This window comes from Mauremys mutica, chromosome 9 (genome assembly GCF_020497125.1).
Source record: "Mauremys mutica isolate MM-2020 ecotype Southern chromosome 9, ASM2049712v1, whole genome shotgun sequence".
Taxonomy (NCBI): Eukaryota; Metazoa; Chordata; order Testudines; family Geoemydidae; genus Mauremys; species Mauremys mutica.
Window position 1 is genome coordinate 72,853,975 of NC_059080.1, and position 22,859 is coordinate 72,876,833.

Sequence of the window (22,859 nt, forward strand, 5' to 3'; positions counted from 1 at the left end):
AGGAGGTAGCACAGTCCTAGTTAAGGGAACAATTAGGCCTGGTGAATCTTCTTATTTTCAGGGATGCTGACAACCGACAGCTCCCCTGGTGACTTAGGGGACCTGCCTGGAGTCAGCTCCTGTGAAAACGAGCTCAGTTACGTGCCTGAACACGGATTCAATGCCACAGTTTGAAAATTTGATGTCAAATCAGTTTGTTTCCCTTCCCCCGCCAAGCATGTGCTTGAGTGTCACAGCCCTTCCCTAGGTCCGGATCAATGGGATGTGTGCACGCTTCGGCGGGGTAAAGCAAGGCAGCGCCTGAGGTCTCCGCGCCATGTGGCGCCAGAGCAGCACCACTCCGGGCACCGTGTCGCTCTTCGGGGAGCACTTGGAACGCCGGGGCTCTACGGACCAGCTCGCCCCAGCTGCTATTCTCCTTCTGGCCGCCAGGGGGCAGCAGGCGCGGCTTCGAGACCGCGCGGGCGGGGACAGGGTGCGCTGACGTGAGCGGGCCCCGCCCCGGCAGCGGGAGGCGGAGTGAGGAGCTCGGCTGCGTGCGACCTGCCCGGCCTCTCGGGCGCCCGGCGGGAGGGGAAGAGGACGGTGACTTGGCGGCTCGGAGCAGGCGCTACCGCAGTTCGGCTGGGAGTCTCTGCTGCCCGCACACGCACAGCCCTCGCCGCGCCGCCATGTCCAAGGAGGAGAAGAAGCCGTTCAGCCAGACCATGGCCGAGTGGCGGCAGTTCGTGTACAACCCGCGCAGCGGCGAGTTTCTGGGGCGCACGGCCAAGAGCTGGGGTAAGGGACTGGCGGGGGCCGGGTGGGTGAAGAGGTGAAGGAGCCGTTGGGGGTGGGGGGGGCAGTTCGGGCGGGGTGTGGCCGCCGGCGGGGGGAGCCACGAGGCGGTTCTCTGGAAGCCGTTACTTTCGCCGCGTTCTGATCTAAAAATAGCCTGACTAGGACAGTGCGCCGGGGGGGGGGGGGGGGGTTGGGTCTCGGAGCCCGCGTGCTGGTTCCGCGGCACCCGCCCCGCCTTTCCTCTTCGTCTCGCTCGGGGCGGGCTGGTGGGGTTGATGATCGGGTTGGTGATCGGGCGGCCGCGGCCGAGGGAAGCATCTCTCCGTACGTCCCCAGCTGATTCACTCTCCGCGTAAATGCTGCAGTGAGGCTCAGCAGGCTCCTTCTCCGTGTCCGCTGCGTAGGGATGGGGAGGAAGGAAGGAGGAGTCTGGTGGCGTAACTGTAGCAGGTTACGGCTGCAAACTCCCGATGCCAAGACGGGGGCCAGCTCCCTCCTCGCTGATCTCTTCTGTGGTGTTACTGCAGCCACGCGCGTGTCATGCTCCCACATAGTCCTCGTTGGCACGACAGTTTGGGGAGCTCTGACCTGTCAGTGGTGAATGAGGTGTGCTGCTGCTGCTGCTGGAGGTGGCGGAGAGGTCTGGCCTTTGAGTTGTCAGTTTGCCCACAGCTTTTGAAAATAGCAGGGATGGATCTGTAACTTACATTACTTTTGCTTGAGGTTGACCCTAGATTGAATTTTCTGGGATCTTCCTTTACAGATGTGGCTGATAACAGTAGTTTCTCCACATGACTGTTTGGAAGACTGTGTTTTCATTCCCTCCCTAATTTTCCCACTGCCTCTGCTGGGAGCTGGAACAGGAGGGAGATGAAATCACATTATTCTCCCAAATTCTTAAACTACAATAGTGGGGGGGGGGAATTCATATTAAAGTGGTGTATAAATGTTAAGTGTTAATAAACTACTTCACTCCTCAAGGGAGTATATTTCTTGGCTTCAGATAGCACCCTACCTGCTCCTGAAATTTTGATACAGTTGAGATATTTAAATAGCTGTGCTTATAAAATCAACAAGAATTTCAGCATGGTGTTGAGCAGTGCTGGGCATATGCATGCCCTGGTACAAACTCCATGAGTAGTAACACACAGAGCATTCAGGGTGTGTGCTCTCAGGTTGCCTGTCAGGAGAGGGCGCTGTTTCTGACATGAGCTCTCCTCTATTCAGACAGAAATATGATCCTGCTAGCTACTCTGCTACTCAAATAGAGGAGGAGGAAGAGAGGAAATTTCCAGTCTGTTGTTGTCTTGTGACTTCTCTGTTCAGGCACCCCATCAGCAGGTTCTCTTAAAGTGTGTGGGTTGAATGAATGGGTGTGTGGTTAAGTGATCATAGAAGCATATTTGTGTACTGAAACAGATAGCATTAACAACTATAAGTGCTTTAGAAATGCTTAGCATATCTTAAGGAAAAACAAAGCTATTTATCAATCATAGAATATCAGGGTTGGAAGGGACCTCAGGTGGTCATCTAGTCCAACCCCTTGCTCAAAGCAGGATCAATCCCCAGACAGATTTTTGCCGCAGATTCCCAAATGGCCCCCTCAAGAATTGAACTCAAAACCCTGGGTTTAGCAGGCCCTTGCTCAAACCACTGAGCTAGTCTCTCCCCCTCAATGATTGGGCTTGGCAGAATTTGTTTTTTTAATAATTTTGACATATGATACGGATGTTTATTTTTAAGCATTTTTATCTACTTAAATTTTCACAGTTGCAGGAAATCATGGGTGTCACAGTGAGTGGGGGTCCGATGATTATTTAATGACAGTAGAGATTCAAAAAGTTAGCTTTATAACTATTAAGACACAAATTATCAACTACACAGGTCAAAATATACAAAACAAATATCCTTAAATCAATATTTAAGTTCTTAAGCAGCATTTTTTTATGTTGCCTATCTGTAAATTTCATCAATGGAAATATTTTTTTGGCAGCTTGTATATGTATAGTGAAATCAGTGTTTTCTGACAATTACTGATAAAAATCTAACCCTTTCAAGCTAGTAACTTACTTTACTAGAGAGCACCTTTGTAATACTGCCATCCTGGTCTCTTCCTGTGCCATGGCATACTGTCTATAAAATAGGTTTGCTATTAAAAAACAATCTTAATCTGGAGTTGAGTGATTGTTATACTTTCCCATTTCAAGAATAAATTCAGTAAATATGTTTATATAAAGGTTCATTAGTACTTTATGTAATGTTGTACTTAATTTGCTCTTTAACAGGAGTTTAGCCAATAGGTGTGTGGTAAAGAGATTAAATATTCCTAAGTAATTATTCCTTAATGTCAATGCTTCATTCTGCATTCACACAAATCATTTTGTATGCTATGGGGGTGTTAGTTTAGACTTTGCATGCTTAATGTATTGAACCTGTTATGTCTGGCTACTTAAATATTTCTGAAATTGAGTCTTCAGTTTATCTTCATCCATTCATATGTGAATTTTGAGGGTAAACTGCTAAGAAGAAAAACTTGTATTTGATTACAAATTAAAATTGTTTGCCTTGCAACTTTTAAACTGCTCTGTCAACACTGAAAAAGAAGTGGGAGGCTGTTGTTTACCAACTCCCTTGGGAGCCGTTTAAGCAGCTACTGTCCCTTTCTTGTTACCCTTTCTGCTGGGTAGTTCAACTGGCTCTGTCTGAGGTTAGGGGAATACCTAATAAAAGATGGCTCCTCATCTTCAGCCAGCCGCTCGGGATAGTTCAGGAAAGTGCTAAAGAGATAATTAGCTACGGCTCCCTGATGCTCTGCCCGAGCCAACATCAAGTTGGCAGTTTATCTGGAGAACACATTCCAGTTGCAGGGAGCCAGAGTGCAACATGTTCAGACTGCTCCCCCGCAATCCCTCTGGCCATGTCTGTACTACCATTTATGTTGATATAACTTGCATCTCTCAGGGGTGTGAATAAGCCATTCCCCTCAATGACATAAGTTACGCTGACCTAAATGCTGATGTCGACAGCTACTGCCACTCGTTGGAGGTAGATTAATTAAGTCGATGGGAGAGCTCTTTCCCGTCGGCTTAGAGAAGTTATACTAGACCGCTTGTAGCGGTGCAGCTGCACGCTGTTTAGTGTCGCTATAGCCTCTGACGTGGCCACTGCACCAGTAGCTGCAAATAGGGAGACGCATAGAGCTGGTTACGCTAGAATCTATGCTTACAGGGGACTCCTCCATGGCAGGGGAACATCCAGGAAAGGAAATGCTGGTCGTTTCTGCTGGTCTTACCTGCTGAACAGGGTGAAGAATCTCTTTCAAAGTATTGATTGTAGATGCTTGACCACCAAAATTTTTGGCTGAAAAGGGAGGATGCTACTGAGTAATATGTGATTTGACTGGGTGTGCGTATTGGGAGGTGTTCCAATAAATAGTCTCTATTTCTCCTGCCTCCTTAGGAGACTACTGTAGACTTTTTCTTAACTTTGTGTAGGTGTCGTCCTTTTTCGTTGTGTCTCGTTGTTGAAAGAATGTGCTATGTTTCTTTTTGAAGATGGGGAGTTCTGTAGTGAATGATGCACAATGGTGATGTGACTTAGGCAGAAGGTATTGTTCAAGAGATCAGCTGCTGCATGCATTTGGGCTAGTTTGGAACTGTTTTAAGATTGATGCACTCATTTAATTAAAACTGTAACTCTGCAGTAGCAAATGATATACAAAAATATAAATACAAATCAAGGTTCTTTAGCATTTCCTGTGAAAAATAGGGAAAATAGTATAGACAGAAAACATAATATAAGCTAAAAAGGCAAAGATATGGTAATTATCTTAAAATGTGACAATGTTATTTTCAGTGCCTGAAACAGGTAAAGGTCTGTAACCCTAACATGGTTAATTGAAACACTTTCACTAACTCCTTTTAATTTTTCTGTGTTTACAGAAGTAAAGAAAGCTCTCCTGTCCCTTCCTCTAAACTACAGGTGGAACTTAAGTTGATGGCTCTGATTGTCTAGCATGTTTACCATTAATTTTATTTGCCCTTTTCACCTTCTGAATGTCATGAGGATATAATTTTTTATGCTGGGTATTCAGCTGTCTAAGATGATTATAGGATATCAGCATACTATGTGTACTGGCTCAAGGAACACCATTAAATCTTTATTCATTGTATAGCATATTCTTTGTTGTATAGAGCATAATTTGAGTTTTTTCATAAAAAAGTATCTGTATATTTTCCTGATCTAGCATCTTCAATAATAATGGATTACCCATGAATATAACATAGTAGTAAGTGCTACTGTCTAGTAGTGCAGTTAATTCAATCATTATGCATTATCAGGATTTACACACACCCTTCCCTCCCGTGCTCCTCCCCATGAATGCTCTTATTTCACATTATCATGACTTTGGAAATGTGGTTGATTCATGTTCCTCTTATGATCTATTTGTGGAACATACCGTATTACAGGAATGCAGTCTGCCTTGAATGATAGTTAAAGTACTGTATTCATTGCAATATATATTAATGTAAAGACTATAAAATTGTGATAGTTGCTTTGTCTTTTATTTTTCATAGACAAACAAGAAAATAAATTACACTACCCATAGGTCTAAAAATTTGTGTAACTTTCTAAATTAATCAAATATGAAATGTTGGAATTTTTTAAATTTATATATAATACTTTATTATATTCACACTTCATGAAGTGTGAGTTCTCTGTCAAAACTGTGATTCTTAGGGCTGGAACTGTCCTCTGTCATAAACTGACCAGTTGTGGTGTAACATGCACAGAATAAATTTACCTATAAATTCCTAAATGTTAAAAATTAGGAAAGCTAATTATTTGCTACAGATCATATTAACTTAATGAGTACTGGATATATACAGCATTACATGGGGCAACTCCATCACAAAGAGGCCCACTGGTGAATGAATCACTTTAATACTCTCTGCTTCATTGAAATATTTCAGTGGCTGTTTCCTTGAAGAGACTGAACATTCTGCATACTAGTATTTAACTTTTTTCTCTTCTATTTCAGGTAGATGAAGTGCTGTTTTACCAGATTAACCAGCTTCCTTTTAGTTTAAATTAATGTACCAGCATACAACCTGCTGGTGATTTCACACCCACTATTGTATATCACTAAACCTTGACTAAAAGGTGAAAGGCAATTCCCATTAATTGTCAGGGTGTTAGTTCTGTAAAGTTTTAATTTTATGATTTGTATAGGCTACAAAACTGCATTAAAAATAATGGGATTTACCTTACTCCATATGCAGGCTCCACTGGTATGTAATGGTACGTGTGTGATTTCAGCAAGACATTGGTTGAACGTTGCACTAAGAGGGAGTACTTCATGGGAGCTGCAATAGAAAGTGAAGGGGAGAAGAGAAGCTTAAAATAAGGCTGATGGTTGGGACATTGGGCATATAGCACAGCTTCTCTCACGAGATCCGAAAGCACTTTTAAAAACATCAAACTTGCGCGGACTCCACACAGAATTTTTTTAAAGGGACAAAGTCAACTTGAAAATCGCACCTTGGTCAGAAAACTTCTACCTAATGCTTTTACAAGTAAAGCCTAAAATTACAATAGCTGAAAAAAATTCTAACTCATTTATATATTTGACAGCCCTTTGTGTATATTCAGTTTTACTGGTTTGCCTGCATAATCTGTAAGTTTTTTGCTTTTTGAATGGAATTTTCATACTGCAGCAAGGAGGAAAAAATATTAAAACAAACAAAAAAAACAACAACAATGTGATTGTAAAGCACCCAGAATGGCAAGAGGACACTTTGGCAGGTGTAGTACCTGGAGCTACTTCCAGTTAATTTTTTGAAATTGACTAGATTTCAATATTACCCTTCCTCCAATCCACCGTTTAAAAAAAAAAAAAAAGGTAGTCACATCTGTGGTGAAATACAGCTACTGTCTAGCACAGGGGTCTCAAACTCAAATGACCACGAGGGCCACATGAGGACTAGTACATTGACCCGAGGGCCGCATTACTGACACCTCCCCCCGCTGCCCTTGGCCCTGCCCCCATTCCACCCCTTCCATGAGGCCCCGCCCCTGCCCCTATTCCAACCCCTTCCCCGAAATCCCAACCCCAGGGGGTGCAAGAGGGATGTGGGGTGTGGCCGGGGCTCAGGGCAGGGAGTTGGGGTGTGGGGTGCAGGAGGGATGAGGGGGTGCGGCAGGGGGCTCAGGGCAGGGAGTTGGTGGGTGCAGGAGGGGTGAGGGGTGCAGCAGGGGCTCAGGGCAGTGGGTTGGGGTGCAGGGTGTGTCAGTGGGTTCAGGGCAGGGGGTCGGGTGCAGGGAAGGGGATTGGGGTGCAAGAGGGGTGTGGGGTGCAGCAGGGGGTTGGGTGCAGGGTGCAGCAGGCGGCTCAGGGCAGGGGGTTGGGGTGCAGCAGGGGGCTCAGAGCAGGGGGTCAGGGTGCAGGGTACAGCAGGGGGTTGGGGTGCGGCAGGGGGCTCAGGCCAGTGGGTTGGGGTGCAGGATGGGTGTGGCAGGGGGTCGGGATGCAGGGTGTGGCAAAGGGCTCAGGGCAGGGGGTTTGACTGCAGGAGGGGCTCAGGGGGCGGGTTCCCTGCCTGCCCGCCCGCCCTGGCACCCCTCCCCCAGCATCTCCCATTGGCCAGGAACGGGGAACCACGGCCAATAGGAGCTGCTGGAGGCGGTGCCTGAAGCAAAGCAACACACACCCCTGCACCTCTGTTCTCCCACGTTCTTGCCACTTCCCGGAGCGGCGCAGGGGCAAGGCAGGCAGGCAGGGAGCCTGCCCTGCCCCGGATGCGCGTCGGGCCGGAGCCGCTCTAGGTAAACACTGAGGGAGGGCGAGGGGGCTGTGAGGAGCTCGCGGGCCACAAAAAATAACTTCGCGGGCCGCGTGTTTGAGACCCCTGGTCTAGCAGCACACAGCAACGTTGTATATCTAATCCATCATATAATATTACCCATTGCATTTTGTGGAGTTCGGTTAAATTGTAAGTGATTGGAGGCAGGGACCATATCTATCTTGTCTGGTATGGTATTGAGTCCACTGTCAGTTCATAACAATAAGGAACAGATTTTGTGGTTTAAATTCACAACCTACCTTAATCTGAATTAACTTTCAAGTATAGTCAAGCCTTTATTAAATGATAGTTTGGTACAGGAATCAAAGAATGCTATATCCTATAGAAATCATAGAGGACATTTTAGGTAGACAGAATATAATCAAGTGGTCAGCGGTTTTGTTTTTACGTGCTGTAATGACTGCACCTCCAGTCAGGGGCGGCTCTAGGCACCAGCAAAACAAGCTGCTGCCTAGGGCGGCAAAATATAGGGGGCGGCAAAAGGCTGCAGCCGGGCAGGGCCGCGCTACCGGCTCCGCTTGGGGGAGAGGGATGGCCCCTTACCGGTAGCGCGGCCCCGCCTGGCTGCAGAAGACGGGCCGCTCCTCCTCCGCTTGTTCCCCTGGTCCTAAACAGCCCAGCAGCAGCTTGGCTGGGGGGGGGGGGCAGGGCTGAGCTCCGCCCCGCTCAGAGCTGCGTGGTCAGGGGGCGGGGCTACAAGCTCCGGGCCGAGCAGAGGCAGATGATCTCAGCCTGGAGCTCATGGCCCCGCCCCCTCCCCACGCGGCTCTGAGCGGGGAAGAGCTCAGCCCCCTCCGGAGCCATGCGGCTGCTGCGCTGTGAGCCGGGGGTAAGCAGCCGGGGCGGGGGGCGGGTGTGGCTAAGGGGCAGGGAGTCCCGGGGACACTCAGGGGGCAGGGAGGGGGCACAGGTTCTGGGGGGGGGCGGTCAGGGGCCAGGGAAGGGGGGTTGGATTGGGGGGGTCTCAGGGAGGTGTTTGTCAGGCACCCCCTGACCCCATTACCCCCCAGGCCCAGCCCTGACCCCCAGCTCCGAGCCCAGCCCCTCTGATCCAGACACCCCCCTCACCCCATTCCCCCCACAGCCCTGACCCCCAGCTCCGAGCCCAGTCCCTCTGAGCTGGGCACCCCCCTGACCCCATTCCCCCCACAGTCCTGACCCCCAGCTCCGAGCCCAGCCCCTCTGATCCAGACACCCCCCTGACCCGATTCCCCCCACAGCCCTGACCCCTAGCTCTGAGCCCAGCCCCTCTGATCCGGACACCCCCGACCCCATCCCCCACTGCCCTGACCCCCAGCTCTGAGCCCAGCTGCTCTGAGGTGGGCACCCCCTGACACTATCTCCCTCACCCCAGACCCCCAGCTCCGAGCCCAGCCCCGTTGAGCCGGGCACCCCCCGATCCCATCCCCCACAGCCCTGACCCTCATCTCCAAGCCCAGCCCCTTTGAGCTGGGCACCCTCCGACCCCATCCCCCCACCCCAGACCCCCAGCTCTGAGGCGAGCCCCTCTGAGCCAGACAACCTCCGACCCCATCTCCTCACAGTCCTGAGCCCAGCCCCTGTGAGCCGGGCACCCCCCAGAGCCCAGCTCCCCACCCAGCCCTGGGCAACAGCAGCACCACCTCCAGGCAGTGACAGCTCATTGGCACCAACCATCACCATCACCCAGCAACAGCCCATTTTGTAATTGCAAATGTATACAGACCAGTAAAGCATTTAATGTTTTTAAATAATGTATTTGGTGTATTTTCAAATTATTACAAATTAATTTTCACTAGTTATTTTTTACATTTCCAAATACATGTTACTATAGTATTGCAACTTTTTTTTATGGAAGGGGCCCCCAAAATTGCTCTGCCCTGAATCCTCTGGGCGGCCCTACCCAGTGTGTGTGAGGAGCCAGGGAGGGAGGGAAACGGGGTCCCCTGGAGCTGAGCCCGGGCTGCGATGGCGGCGAGGGGCTCCTGGAGTGTGTGAGGAGGTGAGCGGCCGACTGGGTTCGTCGGTGCTGAGCAGGTAGCCCCGCAGCCGGAGATCCTCGCCTTCCCTCCTGCCAAGGCTGGGCCAGGGCACCGTGAGGCTGAAGAGCAGCAGGTCCAGGGGGCTCTCCAGGTCTTTGGCCGCCAGCATGTCGAGGGTGAGGGCGGTGAGCACGAACTGATCCACCTTGGCCACCAGCAGTGCTGCGAAGCCCAGGGAGGGGCCCGTGTTCTTTGCGCCACCCCATAGCCGTGCCGCCACCTGGAAGTACTCCCGCTCCGTGCTGCCCAGCAGCTCCACCCGCATGGGGACAGAGTCGCAGCTGGGCCAGGGCTCGGCTGCAGTGTGCTGGTAGCGGATCCCACATTTGGGGGGGAGCCCAGTGCTGGGGCAGCAGGGGGTGTGAGTGGGGGGCACTGGTGGGCGGGGGGGGCAGCCAAAAATTTTTTTGCTTGGGGCGGCAAAAAGCCTAGAGCCGGCCCTGCCTTCAGTTACACAGTGTATCCAGCAGTATATTATGGTGTTCAGAGTACTACCTGCTGAATCCCCACCACTACTTCAGCACATCAGTTTACATGGAAGCATCCCATTCAGGACAGCCACACCCTGTCAATTTAGTTTAAGATCTGGCTGGATCTGAACTCAAATTTGTATTTTTTTTAATCTAATAGGAGAGAAGGCAGAATGAAAATCTATAAGAACACTTGCAGGTTTTTAGATATGAAAGAGATACAGATGGATATTCACCAACTAACATTTTTTTAACATTCAGATTTCACTTAGTGCATTTGACTAGTGGATACTTTGGATTCAGTGCATTCTTGCAGTGCTTGTTTTTATGAAAACATAGGAATTTTTTTCTGTCTAAATTAAGAACCCCTGTTGGCATTTCTTATGTAAGCTTATGTAAGTTCTTCTTAACAAAAGATATAACTTATAAACTGGACATTAAAGCGTAAGCATTTCATGTGTGAGGCTTGATAGTGTAGGTGTAGGTGATGAGTTTCTGGTTATATGCTTGTTACTTTCCCTACAATCTTTTTAATTTGTTTTCTTTGTCAGCCAATGAGACAAAAGGAATTGTCCAGTGATATTTGGAATGGTAACCTGTATTACAGGTCTGGGGACCTACTCTTTCCTCCTTCACTTTCTACAAAAGATGTCACATGTCACTAGAAATGGTAAAAATAGTCTCTGGTGGGTAGGTAGCTGTCTCCTCTGAGTAACTGTTTTTTCCTGACATGCCAAGGAGTACTGTTACACTGTGAATTCATTTAAATCAGTAGTACAAAGACTGTACTTAACTATTTCATAAAGTAAGCTAAAGCTTGCTGGTTGGTATGAGAATTCAGATCTAGCAATGATATGCTGTAGCCTAGCAAATTACACTTAGCATAATTATTAAAAATCTATGGTAAAAATAGGTGTGGGTTTCATATACTGGATAGGCTATGAGGACCTGTGGGGTATCTGAGCTCCGGGAGTAAGAGGCAGGGTGTTGAATTTTGAACAAATCTGAATTTCTAACCCAAAAAAACAAAGCTTGAGGTGTAGAAAGGGTTTGCGAGAGAACCTTTTCAGGCTTTTAGACATCGTAAAGAAGCAAAAAAAAAAAGCATGTCTCTTTTTAGCTTAATGGATAAGCAAATCAACATAGCTGAATCAAATAACTTTACATTCATATAATGCCTTTTACCATGAAGTGTTTCACAGAAGTGTTCTTATCTCCCTTCCCTGCTACTGAAATGCAGTAGCTATTCTGCATTGGCAACACTCCGTGATTATTATTATTAGCAGAAGTGGCACAATAATTTCTGCAACTGGGGAAAATCTGGGCAGATAGAACATAATTATCTTTAATATCTGTGCTCTTATGGCAATTTCTATTAATGAGTCGAATGCTGCCAAAACCTGCATATTTACTAATCCAGGGGTTCTAAAACGGGATCGGGACTCCTCAAGGGGTCGCAAGGTTATTACATGGGGGATCGTGAGCTGTCAGCCTCCACCCCAAACCCCACTTTGTCTCCTGCATTTATAATGGTGGTTAATATATAAACAAGTGTTTTTAATTTATAAGGGGGGTAGGCAACAGGTAAGCAGTGCATTGGTAGTAAAATACTCTGGCTTGCTGGGGGCAGGGCTGCATGGCATGAAGGACTCCCGCACGACCCTCCAGACCCTGGGTCTCTATGTCCCGGCTCCGGCAAAACCTAAGTTCAAGCCGCAGCAGACTCCAACCCCGGCCGCCCTCCTGAAGTACGAGGCTGCCCATAAGAAGCAACGGGACTATAAGGGTATGTCTACACTACAAGAGTAGTTCGAATCAACTTAAGTCGAATTTGTAGAATCGACCTTACAAAGTCGAATTTGTGTGTCCACAGTAAGGACACTAATTCGACTTTGTGAGTCCACACTAATGGGGCAAGCGTCGAAATTGGAAGCGGTGCACTGTGGGAAGCTATCCCACAGTTCCCACACTCCCCGCTGCCCATTGGAATTCTGGGATTTCCCCCCAATGCATGCTGGGGGGAAAACTGTGTCGAGGGTGGTCTTGGGTAACTGTCAGCATTCAACCGTCACTCCCGCTGGCGGGAAATCAGTTCGCGCACTTTTCCTGTTAGTGACAGCGCGGACGCCACAGCACTCCACTGCGATCATGGAGCCCGCTGCGATCATCGCTGCACTTATGGCCGTTGTCAACTCCTCGCACCTTATCGTCCACCTCTTCAACAGTCAGATGCTGAGAAATCGGGCGAGGAGGCTCCGGCAGCGCGGTGAGGACATGAAGTCTCAGAGTGGCACAGACCTCTCAGAAAGCACGGTACGCCGCGCCGTGGAGATCATGGTGGCAATGGGTCATGTTCATGTTATGGGACGGTGATTCTGGGCCCGGGAAACAAGCACGGACTGGTGGGACCGCATAGTGCTGCAGGTCTGGGATGAATCACAGTGGCTGCGAAACTTCAGGATGCGTAAGGGCACTTTCCTTGAACTCTGTGACTTGCTGTCCCCTGCCCTGAAGCGCAAGGACACCCGGATGCGAGCAGCCCTGACTGTGCAGAAGCGAGTGGCCATAGAATCATAGAATCATAGAATTCAAGATCAGAAGGGACCATTATGATCATCTAGTCTGACTTCCTGCAAGATGCAGGCCACATAAGCCGATCCACCCACTCCTTAAGCAAGCGACCCCTGCCCCATGCTTCGGAGGAAGGCGAAAAACCTCCAGGGCCACTGCCAATCTACCCTGGAGGAAAATTCCTTCCCGACCCCAAATATGGCGGTCAGCTGAACCCCGAGCATGCGGGAAAGACTCTCCAGCCATACCCTCTGGAAACTTTCAACGCCAGACAGCTACCGGTCAGTAGCGAACCACTTGGGCGTGGGCAAATCTACCGTGGGGGTTGCTATGATGCAAGTAGCCAACGCAATCGTTGAGCTACTGCTCTCAAAGGTAGTGACCCTGGGAAACGTCCAGGTCATCATAGATGGCTTCGCCGCGATGGGATTCCCAAACTGCGGTGGGGCTATAGATGGGACTCTCATCCCTATCCTGGGACCGGCCCACCACGCCAGCCAGTATATTAACCGAAAGGGCTACTTTTCAATGGTGCTGCAAGCACTGGTGGACCATAGGGGACCGGGCAAGGTTCATGACGCGTGTGTTTTCAGGAACTCTGGTCTGTTTAGACGCCTGCAGGAAGGTAGTTTCTTCCCGGACCACAAAATAAGTGTTGGGGATGTGGAGATGCCTATAGTGATCCTCGGGGACCCAGCCTACCCGCTAATGCCCTGGCTCATGAAGCCCTATACAGGCGCCTTGGACAGTGACAAGGAGCTCTTCAACTACCGGCTGAGCAAGTGCAGAATGGTGGTGGTGTGTGCTTTCGGACGTCTCAAGGGGAGATGGCGAAGCTTACTGACTCGCTCGGATCTCAGCGAAAGTAATATCCCCATTGTTATTGCTGCTTGCTGTGTGCTCCACAATCTCTGTGAGTGCAAGGGGGAGACCTTATGGCGGGATGGGAGGTTGAGGCAAATCGCCTGGCTGCTGATTACGCTCAGCCAGACACCCGTGCAATTAGAAGAGCCCAGCGGGAAGCGCTGTGCATCCGGGAGGCTTTGAAAGCTAGGTTCCTCAGCGAGCAGCGTGACCTGTGACTGTTCAGTTTCTTTACAGAGAAGCTGAACCTGACCCTGCTTCAGTTACTGTTGACCTTCTTCTGCGGTGACATACACCGTTCACCACGTTTCCCCCCTTCCAACACACGTTTAAAAATAAAGTTAATGGAATATTTTTAATTAGCAACCTTTTCTTTACTAATGAATTCGCGTTAAAGGGTTGAAACAGGGACGCAGACTGTGGTGGGTAGGGTGTGCAGTGATGTACAGACCGCTTCTACACTCTAGGAATGACAGGCTCCTGCCCCTAGAGCGGTCTGCACTGCCGGACTGGTGGTTTCAACGGAGACTGCCATCCCTCCTTTTCGGGACTCTGTGTGCGGGGGCTATGTGGCCTTGTGGCGGGGGAGGACTGTGGGCAGGACGTTTACAGGTGGGTGTGAAGGAAGGGGTGAGGGGTGCAGGCTCTGGGCTGGGGGTGGGGGCGTAGGAAGGGGTTAGGGGTGTGTGGGAAGGGGGAGGAGGTGTAGGGGGATGAGGGCTCTGGCTTGGGCTGAGGGTTTGGGGCATTGGAGAGGCTCAGGGCTATGGTGGAAGGGCAGGGTAAGGGCAGCCTGCCTTGCCATTTGTGTATGGCAGGCGCTAGGACCCTGGAGCACCAGACAGCATTTCTGCGGGGAGCTGCTCTACTGTCAGGCAGGTACGGAGCGCGGCGGGGCGGGGCGGAGACCCATGGGGGCCAGGGCCCGATCCAGGCAGGAGTGGGGGAGAGACCCAGCTCCAAATATAGCTGGAGCAGGGCACCTTCCGCCTATGCACAGAACATGAAAAACACCTCCCAGACTGACCAGGGTGCCTAGTGACTGCACTATGTGTGTGTGACCTGCTGTAGATCCTGCCCCCGTGTATGTATCCAGGTAATGGTGACCGTCCTATGCAATTACCAAACCCCTCCCCCCCTTCACACAAAGTCTTCTGTAAAGAAACATGACGGAAACAGTAATGAACAGCAAACTATTTTTAATAATCAACTACACAGTGAGGGAACGAAACTGGGATTTGGACTTGGGTGATCCAGGAAGGGAAGGACTTCTCAAAATTTAGCGAATGAGAGCTTTTTGGTACTTGAGCACTCTGCTGGGGTGGAGTGACAGTTTTCATGGCCCCTGGTGCACCTCCTTCTTGTTATTTTGGGTGAGGGGGTTATGGGACTTTGTGGCTGGGGAGGGCGGTTGCAGATACACTGCAGGGGGGCTCTGTCCTCCTGCCTGCGGTCCTGCAGAACATCCACAAGGCGCCTGAGCATGTCCGTTTGCTCCCTCATTAGTCCAAGCAGCGTTTGAGTCGCCTGCTGGTCCTCCAGACGCCATCTGTCCTCCCGTTTGCTGTGTGAGCGCTGCTGCTGAGAGAGGTTCTCCCTCCACTGGCTCTGCTGGGCCGCCTCGGCTCGGGAGCAGCCCATAAATTCTGCGAACATCTCGTCCCGTGTCTTTTTCTTGCGCCACCTAATCTGCGCCAGCCTCTCTGAGGGGCATGCTGGAGCAGGTCGGGATACAGGTGCAGCTGTGTGATGGGGAAAAAGGGATTGACTTCTTTATAAAGATACATTTCCGCAAAGAGGAAACATAGTCTAGTCAGTCTCTGTGAACAAGACCATGCACAGCACTCAGGGAAAGTTCGAATTTTCGGAATTCGCTTTCATTGCCTGGGGGATTGCACTGCAGACCAGACAAGCGGGGCGGGACAGCAGAATCCGTGGAGCAGCCAGGCATGGTAAGCCAAAAACTTTTGGCTGCTTAAAAGTCAATGTATACCACTGTCCTCTTGCTACAGGCAATCCTGAAAGCATAAACTTTGCCCCTGTTGCACCCCCTCGCGTCTGTTCCCTGGGAAAGATCCCTGTATAATGCCACTCCGCAGCCTCCACCACGTGGCTGTAAAGTGACGCTCATTGTTATGCAAAGGAACAGTGAAGCACTCCCAATACTAATAGTACACAAATTACTGTAATTAAATGCAGGAGTCTCCGAGCGAGATCACCCTGAGGAGGGTCACTGAGGCAGAGAGCGCATGCTGCGTGAAAGCCAGTACAAACCAGGGGCCTATGCGGCCATGCTCGTGGAGGCAATGCTCCCGGAGTACCTGATGATAGCCTGGCGCGGAAAAGTGTGCTACCACGGAGCACCCAATAAGGCAGCTCTCCCCAGGAACCTCATGCGGAGGCTTTTCGATTACCTGCAGGAGAGCTTCTCGGAAATCTCCCAGGAGGATTTCTGTTCCATCCCCATATATATTGACCTTCTTTTCGCATAGTTAATATTCCTGTTCTGTTAGAAAAAATGTTTGCATGTTTAAAGCACTTACCGACTGATCCTTCCCCTGATTCAGGGTCCGGGGTAACGGCTGGGGAGGGTTGGTAGGGGATCTCAGTGAGGGTGATGAAGAGATCCTGGCTGTCGGGGAAATCAGCGTTGTAAGCGCTGTCGACTACATCATCCTCCTCATCTTCCCCGTCCGCGAACATCTCCGAGGAACAGTCCGTCGACAGTATCCCATCCTCAGAGTCCACGCACACTGGTGGGGCAGTGGTGGCAGACCCACCAAGAATGGCATGCAGTGCCTCGTAGAACCGGCATGTCTGGGGCTGGGCTCCGGAGCGTCCGTTTGCCGCTCTGATTTTTTGGTAGCCTTGTCTCAGCTCCTTGACTTTCACACGGCACTGCGTTGTATCCTGTCTGTATCCTCTGAGTGCCATGGCTTTGGAGACCTTCTCGTAGGTCTTTGCATTCCGTTTGTTGGAGCGCAGCTCCGAAAGCACAGACTCCTCACCCCACACAGCGATCAGATCCAAGACTTCCTGGTCAGTCCATGCTGGGGCCCTCTTTCTAGTCTGAGATTGCATGGACACCTCTGCTGGAGAGCTCTGCTGGAGAGCTCTGCATTGTTGCCAGGGCCTAGCACCCATATCTGTCAAGATGCACCTGGTGGCCATATTGGCCTTCTATCCACTGGTGCAAGGACACACGGTGTTTTCCCATGCTATGACTGGCTGGTTCATTAAGGGTCTAGACTGTCTTTTCCCGTATTCTAGACTCCCGGTTCCACAGTGGGACCTAATCCTGGTGTTGGCTCATCTCACAGAGCCCCCGTTTGAACCACTGGCCACGTGCTCCTGGTCTCACCTCTCGTGGAAGGTGGCCTTCCTGGTTGCTATCACGTCGGACAGGCAAGTTTCAGAGCTCAGGGCCCTGACCTCCGAACTGCCGTACACGGTCTTTCATAAGGACAAGGTCCAGCTCCGCCCACACCCCATGTTCCTCCCGAAGGTGGTCTCCACCTACCACATGGGTCAGGACATTTTTTCTGCCGGTCCTCTGCCCCAAGCTTCACGCATCCAGTGAGGAACGCTGTCTCCATGTGCTCGATGGGCTCTGGCTTTCTACCTCAAGCAGACTAAGCCATTCAGAAAGTCCTCGCAGCTGTCACCTTGGCTGAGCGTGCGAAGAGCCAGCCGATTTCCACTCAGCGGCTTTCCAACTGGATCACTTCGTACATCCGTTCCTGTTATGAGCTGGCGGGCGTTCCCCTGCCAACCATTGTGAGGATGCACTTGACCTGGGCACAGGCCTCCTCAGCTGCCTTCGTGGCCCACGTCCCCATCCAGGATGTTTGTAGGGAAGCCACGTGGTCATCGGTTCACACGTTCACCTCGCACTATGCGATAGTCTCGCAAACCAGGGATGACACCGGGTTTGGCAGGACTGTCCTCCGTCATGGAAACTTGTGAACTCCTACCCACCTCCAACAGATATACCTTGAAATCACCTACTTTGGAATATACATGAGCAATCACTCGAAGAAGAAAAAACAGTTACCTTTTCCGTAACTGATGTTCTAACTGTGTTTTCCCATCTGTTATATTTGCCTGTATACATATGGCTAGTAGTCATCTTGTGGACTTTTTCAGGCCCTATATGTAAACATTACAGCACACAAAATTATGCACTCTTCAAATGTTTTTGCAATACTTACTCACATCTAGGTGAGTTTAGGACAATTATTCACCCTTAATTCTAAATTACTCTTTCTGTGGGTTTACTTGAGACACCTAAGCTTAATGTACTAAAAGAAAATCTACCAAACTTGACTATTTAATTTTGAATGCACACAATATGCTCTTGTAAATGGATTACTGGAATAGCTTTAGTTACCAATGTCCAGAATGGGCCACGTTCCTGTAAAAGCTTACAGCTCCATCTAAGCCATTTTTGATAGGGATCACTTACATGAGTAATTGCATCCTTTACCCTCAAATTGACTTGTGATGCAGCACTTCTAAGGTGAAAGCCTTCTGCCTCACTACACAGCAAAGGTGCACATTTATAGTACTACTGCAGAGTGTCATATCTAGTTATTTTTAGGACCTATGAGATTGTGTAACCAGACAGCTACTTAAAATGTAGATATTCTCTTTAGCAGTTTTTCAGAGGAGCAGTCCGTAACTAATTGCACGATTCATCATTTTTTATCTTGCAGGCACATACTTACTTTCTTCCAGGCTTTCCATGCAAAAGCTCCCTTATGTCACTTTCATTTTTGTAAAACATTAATCACTATTGCCAATGTGGTGAAAAACTCTCTGAGGTGATGAAGTGTTCAGGCCTGCATTGAAATAGTATGTTAAAGAATAGCAGTTGGCAAAATTAAAAAAACTACATAACCCTGTATATCTGGGTCATCTTAAAGCCTTTTCAGTCTATTTCTTAACTAAAGGCTAGTTCCATTTTAAAAAATGTTCAGTTTAACTCCATAGCAGACTAGACCAAGATGAGGATTCCAGCCAGTTGCACCCCAGCAGTGTTAACTTAAAATCTTTAAATCCTTAGTGACTGTGTCCAGTTTCCTCCCTCCTTTTCCACACACACTGTTCCTTCAAATACTCTTCACAGGTGATATCCATGTGGTAACTTGGAAAGCATCATGATTTCTCAAAGCTTGAGGCAATAGAAGTAATGTTTTAATATTAATTTGTTTGAATGCTGTTTATAGGAATAATATGATATAGAAATATATTTAATGTTTTGAATAATTGGCAAACATTAGCTTTGGCTTGATATGCTACAGTATAATGTAGCTACTTACTAACCTTAATTTTTCTATTGATTTTGGGAGATACTAGAGAGGATGGGGGAAGCTTGTCCATGAAGCTGCCTGTTTATCTAAGTTATCAGTTTCACTCTCTAGACAATTTCCCTTGGTGACAAACCTTCTGTAGTTTATTGGCACAGACCTACATAAAGCTTACAGAAAACACCTGAAGTGGGCAATCCAAGCTTAGTTCTAGACCAGCGGTTCTCAACCCATGGGCTGCATGCAGCCCAATTAGCACACAGCTGTGGGCTAAAGGCCACACATGGCGGGCTCCCGGCTGCCTGGCCGTGTGTGGTGGGCTCCCAGCTTCCCCACAGCAGGTTCGGGGTCCCGCACAGCCCACAATGATAAATAGGTTGAGAACCACTGGTCTATTCACTCTGTTTAGTTAAATGAAAAACTATATTTACTTAATGCTTTAAAAAAGAAAAAACTAATCTGTTGTTAAAATTGCTAAAGGAGCTCTGTAATGTGCCCAGTCTTAACCCAATGCCTGGGATAGCTTGAGAAATGATTGCAAGATATACCAATTGTGTGTTGGATGTATTCTACAACCTTCTTATCCACATCGCAAAACCACCTAACTTACTGTCACATGTACCTCAAGTTCTGCATCAGAAGAAGCACCATGTAGTCCCCAATCAGCGAGTGAGAAATTCTACAGTTGTAATTTGTGTTCCCATTATAGCATCTTGTTTTTTCATCCAGGGCTCTATAAACTTGGTGAAAATCTAATGTATAGTCATTTGGCTTGTAATCTGATTGATTATTCACATATAGTATTGCACGTAGAGGTCTCTGTTATGCTGGGGTACAATCAGTTACTTGGCTCTCAGAAAGAGCAGCTGCAACAGAACAAAAATTGTCCTCAGAAGCTGGGGAAGGAGCATCCTCCTGTTCAAGCTTTTTAAATTTTTTTTTTAAAAAAATGGAATGACCTTTCTTTTAAAAGCTGAACTTTATTTGGGGGGGGGGGGGAGTGTGTGTGTGTATGTATGTATGTATGTATGTATGTATGTATAGAAATAGCTATATCTGTAGATTCTAATGCTGAAACACAAGGAAGATGTAATTTGGTATCTCTGTGTTTGAGTGGTGGGGACTGAGCACTTGATCCAACTCCTATTGAACTACAATCCTCAGTGTCAGAGTAAAAAATTAGACTCACGTTCAGTTTAAATATTTTGTTAATTTGAGTTCTTTAATTTTACAGGTCTAATCTTGCTGTTTTATCTGGTATTCTATGGTTTCCTAGCAGCACTCTTTACGTTCACAATGTGGGTTATGCTTCAGACCCTGAGCGGAGATATTCCCAAATATCGTGACCGGATTTCTAGTCCAGGTAACTGTACTCTTTTAGTTTTATTTCTGGATTTTAAATTAGAATAAGATAAATTTTATCTAATAACTTCCTTTTAGGATAAAGTACATATTCCAATGTAGTGTAGTTTTAATTAGAGTAATAAAGAGTTTTAAAGGAGGACTCTTTTATAATGGGTGAATTATTTGGGCTTTGTAGGTTTGCAGCATAAAGCCATTTATAGGCTTTTTTGGCCATATTTACTAACTGATAGCTCTAAATTCACTCCTTTCTAGTTCTTCCTGGATTTTGCTGTACATTTAAATTGCAGTTTTCAATCCACAACAATGCAATATGAGGTCGTAAACATAGCGTTGTTGCTTCACTGCAGGAGTAAGCTAAGTTTTGATATTTTGCTGCAGGGTAGATTTGATTTAAATCATGATTTAAATCACTAGTTAGGAAGACTTGATTTAGTCATTTATTTCTACATTAAAGTGCATTCTTGTTGGTTGTTATAACCTTAATACATATTCCTCAGAACCCAGAGATAGATATAGGTTTCATTTTTAGAAGGTACACATTATACATTTTTAAACAGTGATTTATTTTGAAAACTTTTCAGATATTTATGAAGTCATTGGGAGGTGAGCTATCTCCAATTCAATAGGTTAATCATTAATATTTGGAGGATTTTCTTGTCATGCTGTATTAGGAGGAGAACATCACCAGACAGACATTTAAATTGTTTTATTTAACTAAAACAACAACGTTATGTATTCTAGATTCTTTTCTTGAACAGCAAATATAGAGTATTTTAACAAAACAAGCATATGAATTTTTCAAGTTTGTTAAAATTGTTTAACTAAAATAGTTAAATGACATATTTAAAAAAAATAATTAAATCAACTATGCTAGCCAGGTCAACATGAGAAACTTAAAATATTGCCTTTTGTAGCTAACTCAGTCGTCTTCACCTTCATTTTCCTGTTTGCTCATAATCTGGATAAGAAAAACAAGCTTTCCTGCTTTTTCAGGTCCCAAACGATTTCTCAATTTGGAATAAACTAGTCCAAAGGAAGAAAATATTCTTTCTACACCGGCAGAAGAAGCTACTGCTGTTAAAAGTGAGATTATCACTTCAACAGTCTCTGAATCCGAGTGCTTAAGTGACTTCCACCACTTCACTGGTGTGACTTTCTTTAAAACATCATCAGCAAACATATATTTCTTGAATGGTTCACCCTTAGCTCTGAAGTTTATTATAGTTGGCATTATGGAGGAATGATTGTTGGATGTCCATGTCATAGCCAACTCCTCTTCTTCAGTAGTTAAAGTTTGACCCTTGTACTGAGTATTGAGAATATTTGCAAGAAAATGAGCTAGAGATAGTGTTTGTTCCATTCGTTTTTTTAATGCTTGTAATTTAACTGTCATTGCAAACTCAGCAAGTGTTCAACATTTCTCTTAAGCCCAAAGTTGAGAACTTTGGCTGTGACAGTGCCATCTATTTTTTTTCATGATTTTATTCACAAATTGTCATCAGATTAGGCCAGTTCTTGATATAGTGCTCAAAACAGTCCACTACTGAGTTCCATCGCACATCTTGTGGTAGAGTTAGCTTGGTTCCTCCCACTTTTTTCAGAGCAGCCACTGCAGAGTGGTTGTTACGGAAGTATTTTGTAATTTCAACAACATTAGCCTTTATTTCTGGAACACTGAAAAGACTTGCTAGGAGGTGCAACAAATAAGCACTGCAACCATATGTTATTGGCTTGGGACTCTCTTCACTCTCTCCTAAATAATTTCTTATCTTGAATACATTTGCAACATTGTCTGTGACCAAGCTGCGTAATAGATATTTTAATTTTTTTTCAGTTTGCTATAGCTTTTACTGCTACTTCTTGTGAGTATTCTGCTGTGTGTGCATTTACTGATGTATCAATTGTTTCTGTAAGGAAGATATTCCCTTCTTCTGTTGTCACACAAGCACATATAACAGGATCATTGCGGACATTGTTCCACCCATCAAGACTCAGGTTAACAATTTCACCCTCTAGACCTTGTCTATGGTTGTTTCTGGATGATGGAGATTTTTTTTTCTTTTTGCTACAGGTGATGTACTGTGGCTATGTGACATACTTGATGTGACTGAAACACTATCACTGGCAGATAACTCTGAAACTAAAAAAATGATGGTAATCTTGAAGGTGGATAGTCTTCAGAATCCAGTATGTTGAGGATGGATTCTCCTAAACAAACTAAGTCAATGCAGTTATTTAATTATTGTTACCATACTTCTCATTTAGTATTACTCATTGCATTCACTGACTCTCAGTAAAAGTGTAAAAGGAATTGTAAAAGGAAGATCTGCCTATTTCAGCTATTTACTTTTTATCACAACTGCATCTAAAATGATAGCACCATAGAGTAACAACTATATTTTTTTGCTCAAACATGAGAATTCAAGAATAGTCCAGAAGGAAGACAGGCAGTCCTTCAGAAAAAAGTATGAAATAAAAAAGTTTACCAACCTGAAGATCCTTCATGTTCAGACATGTTCCTTTCATCATCTTCAAAGCAGCTTCCTCCTGAGAAGGAATGCTTCTCTTGATGTTTCATTAGGGCAACCAGGCCTTGCATTTCTTTATTGCACTGTT

At 47.0% G+C, this 22,859-nt stretch overlaps 1 protein-coding gene across 2 annotated transcripts in view; it reads left to right on the forward strand.

The window, feature by feature from the left end:
* Window positions 1-494: 494 nt before the first annotated feature.
* The window catches only part of ATP1B3 (ATPase Na+/K+ transporting subunit beta 3), a 57,347-nt gene continuing 34,982 nt past the window's right edge, over window positions 495-22,859 (forward strand). Inside the window, exons 1-2 of one of the 2 annotated variants that reach the window (XM_045030492.1) lie at window positions 495-780; window positions 20,113-20,241. In XM_045030492.1, the coding sequence (XP_044886427.1) occupies window positions 672-780; window positions 20,113-20,241 (238 nt within the window). In that variant the 5' untranslated portion in view covers window positions 495-671. Of the gene's footprint in view, window positions 781-1,040; window positions 1,105-20,112; window positions 20,242-22,859 lie in introns of those variants that run through there. The other variant, XM_045030494.1, reaches the window with a different exon arrangement.